This window comes from Pan paniscus, chromosome 2 (assembly GCF_029289425.2).
Source record: "Pan paniscus chromosome 2, NHGRI_mPanPan1-v2.0_pri, whole genome shotgun sequence".
Lineage (NCBI taxonomy): Eukaryota > Metazoa > Chordata > Mammalia > Primates > Hominidae > Pan > Pan paniscus.
Genome location: NC_085926.1, coordinates 148,985,132 through 148,997,486, shown reverse-complemented (window position 1 = coordinate 148,997,486; position 12,355 = coordinate 148,985,132). Strand labels below are relative to the sequence as shown.

Below are 12,355 nucleotides of genomic sequence, written 5' to 3'. Positions count from 1 at the left end.
CCAGTTAAGTCTTTGGTGTAGGGGGTTGTTTGGTGCATTGGTGAACATTAGCAGCATCCCTGGCTTCTACTCACTATATGCAAGTACCAAGACACACACCCAGTTGTGGCAACCCAAAATGTCTCCAGACACTGCCAACATCCTGAGGAGAGAGAAAGAAAATGCACTCTCGCCCCTCGCCAGTTGAAATCCACTGCTCTAGACTGAAGGCCTGGGGCACTGGGACTATATCTAATGCTCTTAGCATTTGTGGATTCTCATATGCATTCATAAAAGAAAGTTTTGAGTCCTCGGTGCAGGCCAGGCACTGGGTTGGAAGTCAGTGACACAGTAGGAAATACAAGTCTGTGGTCCTGTCCTCATAGTGCCATAGCTGGCAAAGAGCCGACAAGGTGCTCAGTCATTTGCTGAATGACTGAATTTGTTTGGCATGCATATGTTATAGTAAGATTTTGTGCAAAACATGGAAAATAAAATCCAATGGCTAATATTTTTCTCCTCAGGGTCACAGCATTGTACAACTAAGAAAGATCCATTTATATAGAATGTCATGTACATAACGCTTCCGGGAACTGGGCAACTGGTACCACTTGTGTGCGTCTCTCTCAAGAGAGCTGCCCATAAATAAGGGGGTATCTCAACCAAGGAAGTGAAACTAGATAGAAATGACCTCCAGCACACACACAGTCCACAAACGCCAATGCCAGAGCTATCCCCAGAGGCTGCAGATAGGTCTGGGAACCTTCCATCAAAAAACACAATGACAAAAATGCATGAGCTTCTGAAGCATTCTTCCCCCTGCCCAGGAAACACCACACAAGATCTGGCGAGCTCTGAGAGGATTAAGTGGTGAGCTGAAGAGTTACCAGCTCTCAAAGAGGCACCGGGTGCCCTAAATTGCAGAGTGATTCTCATTTCCAGGGCAACGTGAGGGTGTTTACCAGAAGGGGAGGCTGTTTACAGACAGGCCAAGTAAAGTTGCAAGAACAAATCAGGGCACACAAGTGCTTGGCCCAGATCTGCTTTGACAAGCCACTTTAACCTGTCTGGGACTCAATTTCCTTTTGTATTGAATGAGATGGTTAGAACAATCCACCTCAAAGTTCCCTTCTAGCTATAAACATGCATGGCTTCCCCCCCGCAAAATAGCAGACCTACAGAATCTCCCTCTCTCAGCAAAACAGAACAGGGTTCTTCCTCCCTTCCCACCAAAATGCTTTCTGCCAGAAACAGATATAAATAAAGGAGGCCGCTGTTCAGCTCCCCCTCCATTTCTGATAGGACCAGGTCAGAATGCACTGCCTAATGGATAAGATACCACTGCTCTTTGTCTCTTGCCATATATTCCTCATGAAGCCAAAGAGCAGGAGAGTTCCTGGAATGTGTAATCCCTGAGGAAAAAAAAGGGGGTGGGTGTGGGGCGGGGGGAGTGGCCCTCATGATTATTCAAGGATACCAAAATATAAACAGAAAGTACCTTAACAACATTATATGGCTATAAGAAATTGACATATGGTCCAACTGTGGCTTAAACCATGAGGATAGCTATGCACTGTTTACTTAACAAGAAGTCCAAGGAGAAGAGGTCCCAAAGTCAGTTTAGCAGCCTAGCGATTTCATAAAGCCACTCAACTGACTCCTCATGTTGTCTTTTCTCCATAGGCTTGCTGCCACAAGGCCATAAGATGCTTGCCCCAGATCCAGCTATCATGTTCTTTTATTACCTTTCCAAAGATAGAAAACTAAGGAGACTTCAGGTCATCAGGAGATGCCATTCTCCTTCTGTGCCTGTACTTTTATCAGACAGGAAACAAATATTTTCCAGGAGTCCAGATTTTCATTAAATTTCTTGGGCCAGAGTTAAGTTATATGCTTATCTCAACATGCAAGGGAAACTAGGAAAGTGATAATCTGGCTTTCTTTTGAGATCAGCTCTCACTATGTTGCCCAGGCTACTATTGAACTCCTAGGCTCAAGTGATTCTCCCGCCTCAGTCCCCAGAGTAGCTGGGATTACAGGCATGCACCACTGAGCCTTGCTAGGATCTGGCTTTAAAAAAAAAGAAAAAAAAGTTTTTAGTGAGAAGCAGGCAAGGGAAAAGCAGGATAATAATCATGTTGAAGTAGCCAACAAAGTGTCTGCCATCTATAACTACACCCGGTGGTATGCAGGTAAATGTTAACCAGCTTAGACTGAAAGAAAGTCAGCCAGGCACAGTGGCTCACCTGAGGTCAGGAGTTCAAGACCAACTTGGCCAACATGGCGAAAGTCCATCTCGACTAAAAATACAAAAATTAGCTGGGCATGGTGGCATGCGCTTGTAATCCCAGTTACTCGGGAGGCTGAGGCAGGAGAATAGCTTGAAACTGGGAGGCAGAGGTTGCAGTGAGCCAAGATGGTGCCACTGCACTCCAGCCTGGGTGACAGAGCAAGACTACATCTCTAATTTAAAAGAAAAAAAATGAAATTAAGTTCTCATTTGTAGCATTTGCCAATTTCCTTGGTGTAAATACTACTACTATTGAATTGTATGGCCAATTTCAAGCTACCAACATGGTATCAACCATTTCATGAAATTCCTGAAATTTTAACAATCAGCTGGTATAAACCTGCTCCTGCAGGTCACTGAATTTATACCTTACATTTGATTAAAAAGTTAAGTTTACAATGCTACTTCACATTTAAAATGCTCTATATATCAGATATTATTCTCTGCAGCTTATAGGTGAGGAAAATGGCCAAATTGCCCGATATCGCACTGTTCAAGTCGTGGAGCTGGAATGATCACCTAACAGTCCTAACTCCAGCCCTATCCAGCTTTTGGCAGATCGCAGGTACATAAATGCTTCTATCTATACCCTATGAGATCCCTCTGCCTAGGCACCACCTAAAGGGGCTCTAGGTTGGCTTGGAACTAACAGAAACCCATTTCTCTAAATCAGTCAAAGTTACTTAACAATTATTCTTTAATGTACTTCCTCCAATGACAAAAGTAGTACATATCTATTGTTACAGCTTAGAATACAAATTAGTACAAAGAAGAAAATAAAAATCATCCTTAATCCTATCCCCCAGAGATAACTGGTTGCATGTGAGTGGTAATCCTTCTAGATTGTGTATATATATTTTTAAGTCAAAATTAAGCTACTGTGTAACTTAATGACATTGTTCTTTACATATACATACACATTTTCTAAGAGAAAGAGAACAGTATCATGAACTCCCTTGTCACCATCACCCAGCTTTAGAAATTATCTAAAGGTAATTAAAAGTCCAAGTGTTTCCATGCTCCCTTTTTGGGGAGGAATACGTAGGAGGTAAGAGCGTCCCCTCTACATTTCAATTGGATTTCTTCCCTCCACCTGGTTTTTCTCAGATTCTGAAGTCAGCTTTTCTCCAAGCTAAGTCAATCACCCCTTCCTTCACTGCTCAAGAGACTTGACATTTTAACATCTTTCATCATGTTCATTCTTGTGGATCCTTCCAACTTCTCAAATTCCTGCCTAGTCTAGAAGCCCTGAGAATGGTGTTCCCAGAACCTCATGGGAGGAGAGCTTCAGAAGAAATACATCACAATTCTTGTAGTTTGCAAGTTTCACTTACTCTATGCTTCTACTTCTGCTTTTCTTTTTTCTTTAACTCTCTACTACACTAACGAGGAGCTCTGTCTTCACACACTGGTGCATATATGCATGTGCAGACACACACGTGCACACACCTGCGGGTGGCACTATTAACTGGTTCAACTAGTAATCTTTCAACTCTGCGCATCCTCATCCTCTCCTACCTCGTGCTCACCAGCCTTACGGGGTCCCCAAAGAGCAAAACTGAGAACCCAGGGACACAGTCAAAGAAAATCCTTCAACCCTGACAAGTTCAAAGAATGGCTTCATGGAACAAAGCAAGACCTGCTCGCTTATACCCCAGTTTAGCCAAGTGCATGCAGAATGGAGATATAGCTACTTCAAAACCAAGGCATAAAACTCTCCTCTGCTATAAACTGTGTACAGCAACAGAAAACAAGCCTATGCTGGGAACCATGGTTATTAGAACTTCAAGGAGGAAAGTAACTAAACTCATTTGCACTGTTTAGTACCAAAAGGTACTATACTTCGAGTAGTATTTATTATCCAAAAGATTCTAATACGTCTAATACGTCAAATCAAGGGCAGCAGGTAGGAATAAGGGGGAGCCCAGTTCACAATGCTCTCTACAGATAAGGATAGCAAACTAAAGCAAAGGTTTTCAAGCTTGACATGTTTCGGAATCACCTAGAAAGCTTGTTTAAAATGCAAATTTCTGAGCTTCCTTCCCAGAATTCTGACTCAGCATTTCTGGGGTAGAGGTGGGCCACTTTATCTGCATTTTTTAAGAGACAGGGTACCACTCTATAGCCCAAGCTGGAGTGCAATGGCAAGATCACAGCTCACTGCAGCCTTGACCTCCTGGGCTCAAGTGATCCTCCTACCTTGACCTCCCTAGTAGCTGGGACCGCAGGTGTGCACCACCAAACCTGGCTTTCTGAATTTTTTTGTAGAGATGGGTGTCTCACTATGTTGCCCAGGCTGGCCTCAAATTTCTAGTTTCAAGCAATCCTCCAGCCTTGGTCTCCCAAAGTATATATGTCCATTTTTAACAAGCATCTTTCACATTCGGCTGCAGAGGCTGGCAGACCCTGAAAAATGACAACCAGCTGAGTTCCTCCTCCCTGGCCATAGAGTTTGGGTAGCAAACTGTGAGAAGCTGAAAACAGCAGGACCTCCCAACCAGTGCTTCCTACACTGCTCCTCTCCTAAGAGTCACCTGAGGCATGAGTTAAGCACAAACATCAGTTCCTCCCTGAACACTGGGATTCTGGGAGGTCTGCAGCAGCGCCTGGGGCCAGCCAATTAGTCTCAGGTGAGGAGCTTTCTGAACTCAAGTATCTCCCTTGCCTCTTCTTTTGGTCCCCCAAGTCAACTGGTCAACCTGTCCTTTCTTCCCAGAAAACTTTATCAACATCCTCCCCTTTTGAAGAAACAAACTTTCCACCTCCCTCACTCCACTTCCCCAGCTGCCTCTAAAACAGGCATTCATGTGTTTAAGAGTTTTCGATGCTAACAAGAAAACTAACAGGAGTTACCAAAATAAACCAAGCATTGAGATAGTTAAATGTTATAAATACTCACAATTGCTCATTAATAGTTCTTTCTGCATTTATTAATTTCTTCATGAAGTATTTACTGAGCACCTAGTCTACTCCCAGGCACTAGGCCGTTCACAGATGTGAACACCACAGACAAGCCTCTGCTCTCATGCAGCTTACATTCCAGCTGGAAGGCAGGCCATGGAGAGAATAGCATCCTAATAATTGCATTTCAGTGACAAGCGCTACAAAACATATTAACTCAGGGAAATGAACTGGCAAGGATGAGGGAAGACAGGCTGCAAGGAAGGCCTCCCTGTGGGGGAGTTTCTGAGCTAAGAACCAAATGACAGGAAACAAAACTGCTGCAGGGAGCAAGGGACAGGAACCTATACACAAAGAAGCTAGGCCTGTTGGAAGAAGAGAGAGGCAGCCTGTGGTCCCACCACACAGCAAGTTGGAAGGGGTGACTCAAAGCCCAGATCTTGAAAGGCAGGATCTTGTGGCTGTTATGGTTAAGTACAACAGGAGACCCCCAGCATCCTTTAATAAGGGATCAGCTAATAGTGGCTGACCTGTGTTGAGTGCTGCCTGTGTGACAGGCACGATTCTACACACTTTGCATACATTAGCTCATTTTCTCTTCCCAGCAACTCTATGAAGTTGGAAGAAATACAAACCTCATTCCATGGTTGAGGAAGCTGAGTCAAACAGGCAGTAAACAGGGTAGCCAGAACTCAAAGCCAGGCTGTTTGGCTGCAGGCAATGACTGTAGAGGTGAACAAGGGCCAGACTGGTAGGGCCTTGAAGGCCAAGGTAAAGGGTTTGCATTTTATTTCAAGTGTAATGGAAAAAGCCACTGGAGGGGGACTGAGACTTCCTGGTCCATTCCCTTAGATCTGAACTAAGAGAGGGCACAAATTCTGGGACAAGAACACCAAATCTTGGCTGGGTTGGCTGTTAAACCAAACTACTGCAACTTCAGCCATACATAGAAGTCTAATCCAGCCCTGCTTGTATCAAGCAGAATGCTCTAGCCCCTGCAGAACTGGATGTCTTCCCTTTAGGTGAGGGTTCTCGAAGTGGGGCCCTAGACCAGCACCATCAGATTACCTGGGATCTTGTCACCAGTGCAATTTCTGAGGCCTGACCTCAGACCTACTGAATCTTAGAGACCCAGCAATCTGTTTCAACCAGCCTTCAGGGTAATCTGAATGTCCTCTGAAGTTGAAGAACCACCACTCTGGGATATCCGCATGCAGACACCACCATCACCACCAGCTCTCCTAAGTCATGCTGTGTATATCTTCGGGCAGCCCCTGCACTGCACACCAGGCCATTATTCCCGTAGGTCCTTGCTGGTGGGGCTCTACAGCTCCTGATTCCCGGAAATCTCATTACTGCCCCAACCCATTTTTCTAACAAATTTGATTTTCTGCACATATTTACTCTTCAAATGTTTCGGCCTCTTTTTCTGTTGTTTTTTGTTGTTGTTGTTTTGTTTTGTTTTTGAGATGCAGTCTTGCTCTGTCCCCCAGGCTGGAGTGCAATGGCACAATCTCGGCTCACTGCAACCTCCGCCTCCCGGGTTCAAGCGATTCTCCTGCCTCAGCCTCCCAAGTAGCTGGGATTACAGGCGCCTACCACCATGCCCAGCTAATTTTTGTATTTTTTAGTAGAGACGGGGTTTCACCATGTTGTTAAGGCTGGTCTCGAACTCCTGACCTCAGGTGATCCACCCGCCTCGGCCTCCCAAAGTGCTGGGATTACAGGCATGAGCCACCACACCTGGCCCTGTTTCAGTCTCTTTTGTCCCAGAGTAAACCTCCTCTTCCTTCCTACTTCTGGAGCTTAATTTTACTTTCAGGCTTAACCTAGGCTCCAAAGCAGATAGATGCAAAGGATACTTTCAGCTTTAACCTTGACTTTCCCCAACAGCCCTCAGTCACCGGATTTCCCTTTTTAATTTATTCATCCCAAGTTTATTCATGTTCCAATAAATATTTGTGCCCTCAGCCTTCTAGGAACTAACTGTGCAGGTGCCAGGTACTTCTGCCATACCAAAACAGACCTCATCCATGCCCTCATGAAACTGACCTATTAGGGGGAGATGGCAAGATGCAAATAAGTATATAATTGTAAATGATATATCAGAAAAGCCTGAGACTTGAATGATGAAGGGGCAGGCATGACAGTAGTTCATGACAGCAAACATATAGGGGCTGAATCTATGACAGATTCTGTTCTAAGTGCTTTTTACATATATTATCTAGGTAATCTTCCAACAGCCCTATGGGTTAAGTAGTATTATCACTCTCACTCTATATGGAAGGAAAATGAAGTATAGGGAGAATAAGGGGCACATAAACAGGACAGTCAGGGTCCCAACCCAAGCAGACTGGCACCAGAGCCTACCTTTCTAACCACAGGCTAAGGTGAGAAGAGCTGAGTGGAATGCTAAGTGTGAGGGGGTGGCTAGACAGGTGTCCAGGCAGAAAGACCAGAACAGAATATGCAGGAGCCCTGGGGCAGAGAAGTCACCCTGAAGCCAGAAGGGAGACCAAGCATACTGGTGAAACTGGAGAGCATCTGGTGGATTGGAAGTATATTTTGGAACTGAACAGGATGTGCGCATGGATGTAGAGACGCTGATGGATGAATGGGGTATAAGCAAGGAGGAGGTCTCAAGGATGACTGCCAGTTTTCTGATTCCCTGCTTTAAAGGCTTGAGCACAGTCTGTTTGTGGGAAGCAAAGTATTATAACACAATATATAATGAAGTCCTACAGGATGCTGATGCACAGCAAGCTCTCAAAAAAATATAACCAATCCATCAGGCAGGTTAAAGCTTCCATATTCTGCCCCCCGCCCCACCCCCATACTTCTCCACATGGGTCTTCGTTCACGGGTTCCACCCTATCTTCTGGGAGCCCTTTTCTGAAATATATTACCACTGGTTAACAACAACAATAAAAATTACATTTATGGTGACAAGAATAACTTCTACCAGGAGGAGGGCTTTTCTCACACAAATGTTGGTTTGAAATTTTTTCTGAAGTGCACAATCAAACTAATTTACAAATGAGAGGCTATGCAACTTGCCCAAGGCCACACAATTGCCAAAAAAAAAAAAGCTAAATCCAGGTTGGCCCAACTTGGAAGCCCACACTTCCTCCATTAAATCAGCATTTTCCACCACACATATCTCTAATGGAACACAACCGTTGTTTTCGATACACAGATGAACTTTTAAAGTGTTAATAGTAATGGTCTCATTTTATTATGTATAATCATATACGTGTGTGCATGTAATATCAAATAGATTAAAAATAGTATGTAAACATGATTTGATATAAATTTTATATATACATATATTTCAATAAATCCATGACTCCACGTGTAGTACTGCCCAGGAAACACAAAGTTTCTTAAAAAATTAGTTTAAAGAAAACTTCAGAATAAAAGTACAGGTGGTACAGGGGTAGGGTAGAAATCTTGAGGGAGGTAGGACATAAATAACTAAAGCTTAGGAAACTCTACTCACCAACCACCCAAGAACAGCCAAGCACCTGTTCCATATTGTACCCAAATTTGGCTACAGCCACACATAACTCTGTCTGCTTGGGAGACTTGAAACATTGGCTGCCTTGGGGGAAAGGGGATAACATCAGAAGATAATTTAGCATAAATCATCCTCAAAGCAGTATTAGTTTTGACATAAATACTGGTTTGGTGGTACAACTCCTCTGCTTATTCACCTATACACCTTGGTTAAACGAGTCAAGCTTTCCCAGGCCTGTTTCACTTAGTCAAAAGGAAGTTATAGAAAGTAGTCCCTAAGGTCGCTTCCAGTTTCAGAACTCCATAAAATGTTGTGAGACCCTGAAATCCAAAATTACTCTTTCCAGAATCAGAGGCCCCAATCGTGAAATGAGCATTGGCCTGAAGAACAAATGCTAAATAAGCCCACACAGCACCCCAAGCCATCATGCTATCAATTATGCTGCCCTCTGGAAAGACAGAGTAAGACATTAATTACGAGATAATAAAGTTCAACCAACAAAATATCCCTGTCCCTATCAAAACTTTAAGAATTTCCTCCCAATAATTTTTAAGCTATTAACTGTACACTTGATCCTCAGCTTCTCTATTATTTCCAGTCCTTAACCATTAACTTCATTCTAAGTTGGGGTAGCAGGGTGGGGTAACGGGTAGGAAAAAAAATCTGGGAAATCTTCTCAAACCTCTACCATCCTGTAAAGCTGGTGCTGGAAACCACCTGTAAAACCTTCCCAGCTTTCATCTGCGTGACTCCACTGATGCTAGAGCATATTTAGTGTGCTAAACCTCTAAAAGGAGTTGCTGTTCCTTACTTCTCAGACACTTTATAAGCAAGACAGTTTAGCCAGAACAAGCACTTACTCTCCTAATGAAAGATACATTTATCAAAAGGAAAGTCTTAAGGACCCCTCCTTGCCTGGTTTACAAGGCCCTTTCTGTGCTATCAGTGGGCCCACAAACTTTTAATGGAGGGTTTTTAGATTCTCAGAAAGGTAAGTTTTGAAATGTGGTCAGTTCGTGTTTAGCTGAACAGAAGATGGGTGGACTGCAGCTGGCAAACTCAGAAAGCACTGCTGGGTAGCAGGTGATCAAAAAAAAAAAAAAAAAAAAGGCAAGTCCCTGGGCAAATGGTGTAGCCAAAGGTGATCATTATAACTAGAGACTTGTTACATAATTACTTGTTAACTCCTGACAAACAGATACACAGCTACAAAATGCCATGGTTACCCTAGCCATTGAAGCTAATGTAGCTGGTGCAAGAGTCAAGGTGTCTCCAATTAATCTCATTCAAAGAAATAAGCAATCCTGGGAACTATTCCCTCCCAAGGTAACTCGCCTGCTTTTACGTATACAAAACAGCCTCTAGCAATTAAGCCCATTGCCTCTAGAGACGAAAATCAGTGTTTCTCCTTAATTTTAATTTTTAAAGGGCAGAAGGGTTACAGAGGTATATTCAGAGAGCTAAATATTTATCACTTCGATAAAAACGACTTCCATTCCAAACTGGAAAATTTGAAAAGCTTCCCCCCCACCTTCGTCTCTGGCCAGCAAACGCAAAACGCAAGACCTCAGTGTAGGATGCACTGCATTCCAACATTTTTCAAAAAGTTTACGACGATTTACCGAAGCGGCAAGAAGAAAAATAAAGCAGGCAGAAACGGGTGAGAGCGAGCAAGGTTTCGGCAGGGAAGAAGCCCGAGAAGCGCCCGGCGGCGCCGTGCAAGGCCCGGCAACGGGAAAGCGACCGGCACATGGAAAGCGAGCGCCCCAGTGGAGCGCGGGGACTGACAGCCGCTCGGTCTCCGCCGCCGGGGGGTCGCCCAGCACCCCCAGCCTGGCCCCCGCCTCTAATCCCCCTCCCCGACCTCTTCCCCCGCAGCGCCGGCGATGCCCGCTGGGCCAACTTGGCCCCGGGTCAGTGCTGCAGAGCGCGGCCCCGGTTGCCGGGGAGGCCGCCGGCGCCCTTACCTCCTTCTGCTTGGGGTCCTGTGGGTAGACGTCGGGCGGCCCGAGCCGGGGGCGCTTCAGCGGTCTCTGCTCATAGCTGAGAAGCCCGAAGGCGGCCATGATCTCTCATGTTAACCGGCGAAATGAATGAGAGTTGGAGCTGGAGCAGCCGCCTCTGAGCACCAGGGAGCAGCACTTTGCAGACAGACTCCCTCTCTCCCCCTCCTCGCTCGCTCGCTCGCTGTGGCGCTGCAGGCAGGAGGAATAAAGCAGGTTGGATGCTGCCGCTGCCCGGCAGCAGACACGCACTGATGGGGGACAGCCTTCGGCGGGTACTCGGCTGCGCTCGAGCCCCGGGACGCACCGCTCCGGTGGCGGCGGCGGAGGGGCTAGAGGTCGGCCAGGGTCCTCCGCGGCGCTTGCCTCCTCTGCTCCCCCCTACCTTGTCTCCAGGGGGAGGAGCAGCTGATGGGAACGTGTGACTTTTTTCACCAATGGACCCAAACCCACCCCAGCTGGGCGCAGGATGGGGGTGGGGGTGGGGCACTGGAAAAAAAAAAAAAAAAAACTTTTCTTGGCGCCTAGGCTGGTGGCTGAAGTGCTCGCCCAAGGCGAGGGTGGCCCACCCCTCCCGGGAAGAAGCTGTGGAGCGGACCGCCCCCGCCTCTCTTCCCCGGCAGGGACCCTTCCCCCGCCGCCACGCGCCCCGCAGACCCCGCCACCTGGACGCGGACCGGGCCAGTGCAGGCAGAGGCAGGTCTGGAGGGGGCGCGAGACGCAGGGATGCGGCCGGTGGGAAGCGGCCGGTGCCTCCTAGACGCCCGCCAGGTTCCAGTGGCGCATCCGCAGCTACGGTCCCCTCGGCGGCTCCGGGCAGGCGCCGAGGCGCGCTGCTGGCGGTCGCGGCGGCTGGAGGGGGCCGTGCTCACGGTGGCGTGGGGCCGACTTAACCCTTTACAGTCCCTCCAGGGGCTGGGGAAGGGGGTGAGGAGCGATGGCTGTGAGCGCCGACGGGGGCAGCCAGCCCGCAGGCGTCTCGGGCTCCTCCAGCCCGCCGCCTCCCCCCGGCCCCAGCTCCTCTTCCCTTCCGCCCCCAACCCCCAACACTTTACCTGTTGGTCCGCGGCTAGCGGGCTGGGGCTGGCGGCGGCGGGGTCACTCCGGCCGCCGCAGCCTCCATCATTCGGGTTGGGATGGGGGAATTGGATTTGATTTTATTTGTGCGGTATCTGCCTCGCCCGGACGAGCTCCGGGAACGCCGCGAAGTTTGCCACTGTCTGGGGGCGGCGAGCGACGCCGGCTCGCCGCCGGCGTTCTCGCCCCCACGGCCCGGGAGCGCGAGCTTCCGAGTTGGCGGACGGCGGCGCGGCGTCCGCACTGAGCATGCCCAGCTCGGCGGCCGGACCGCGGAGGAGTTGGCTGAGAGCGCGGTGAGCGCGCTCCAATCCGCCTCTCCGGGTTTTCGCAGCCGCAGAACGCGCAGCCCGCGGGCCCCGGCGCCGAGGCTGCCCCTGGAGTGAACCTGGGCGAGGGAGGGAGCGCCCTCTGGAGCCCTGCTCCAAGCCCCCCGCTGCACCCTCCGCCTCGACCTCCCCAGAGGTCGCGGTCCCCGTGGCCTGGGCCGAAAACCTCACCTGCGCCGGGAGCGTGGAAGGGGCGGGGAGGGTGATCCTCCAGGGCAGACCTTGGTCATCCAACCCGCCCTCGCTCCTCGCTTCGGGG

The 12,355-nt window shown here is 48.0% G+C and overlaps 1 protein-coding gene across 7 annotated transcripts in view; it reads right to left on the bottom strand.

The window, feature by feature from the left end:
- MED12L (mediator complex subunit 12L) overlaps window positions 1-11,972 on the bottom strand; it is a 349,139-nt gene extending 337,167 nt beyond the window's left edge. For 3 of the 7 annotated variants that reach the window (XM_063602974.1, XM_063602975.1, XM_063602976.1), the window contains exons 1-2: window positions 11,746-11,954; window positions 10,655-10,882 (exon numbers count right to left, since the gene is read on the bottom strand). In XM_063602974.1, coding sequence (XP_063459044.1) covers window positions 10,655-10,753 — 99 coding nt within the window. In that variant the 5' untranslated portion in view covers window positions 10,754-10,882; window positions 11,746-11,954. Of the gene's footprint in view, window positions 1-10,654; window positions 10,883-11,745 lie in introns of those variants that run through there. The other 4 variants (XM_055110602.2, XM_055110603.2, XM_057301943.2 and 1 more) reach the window with 3 other exon arrangements.
- Between the last annotated feature and the right edge of the window lie 383 nt (window positions 11,973-12,355).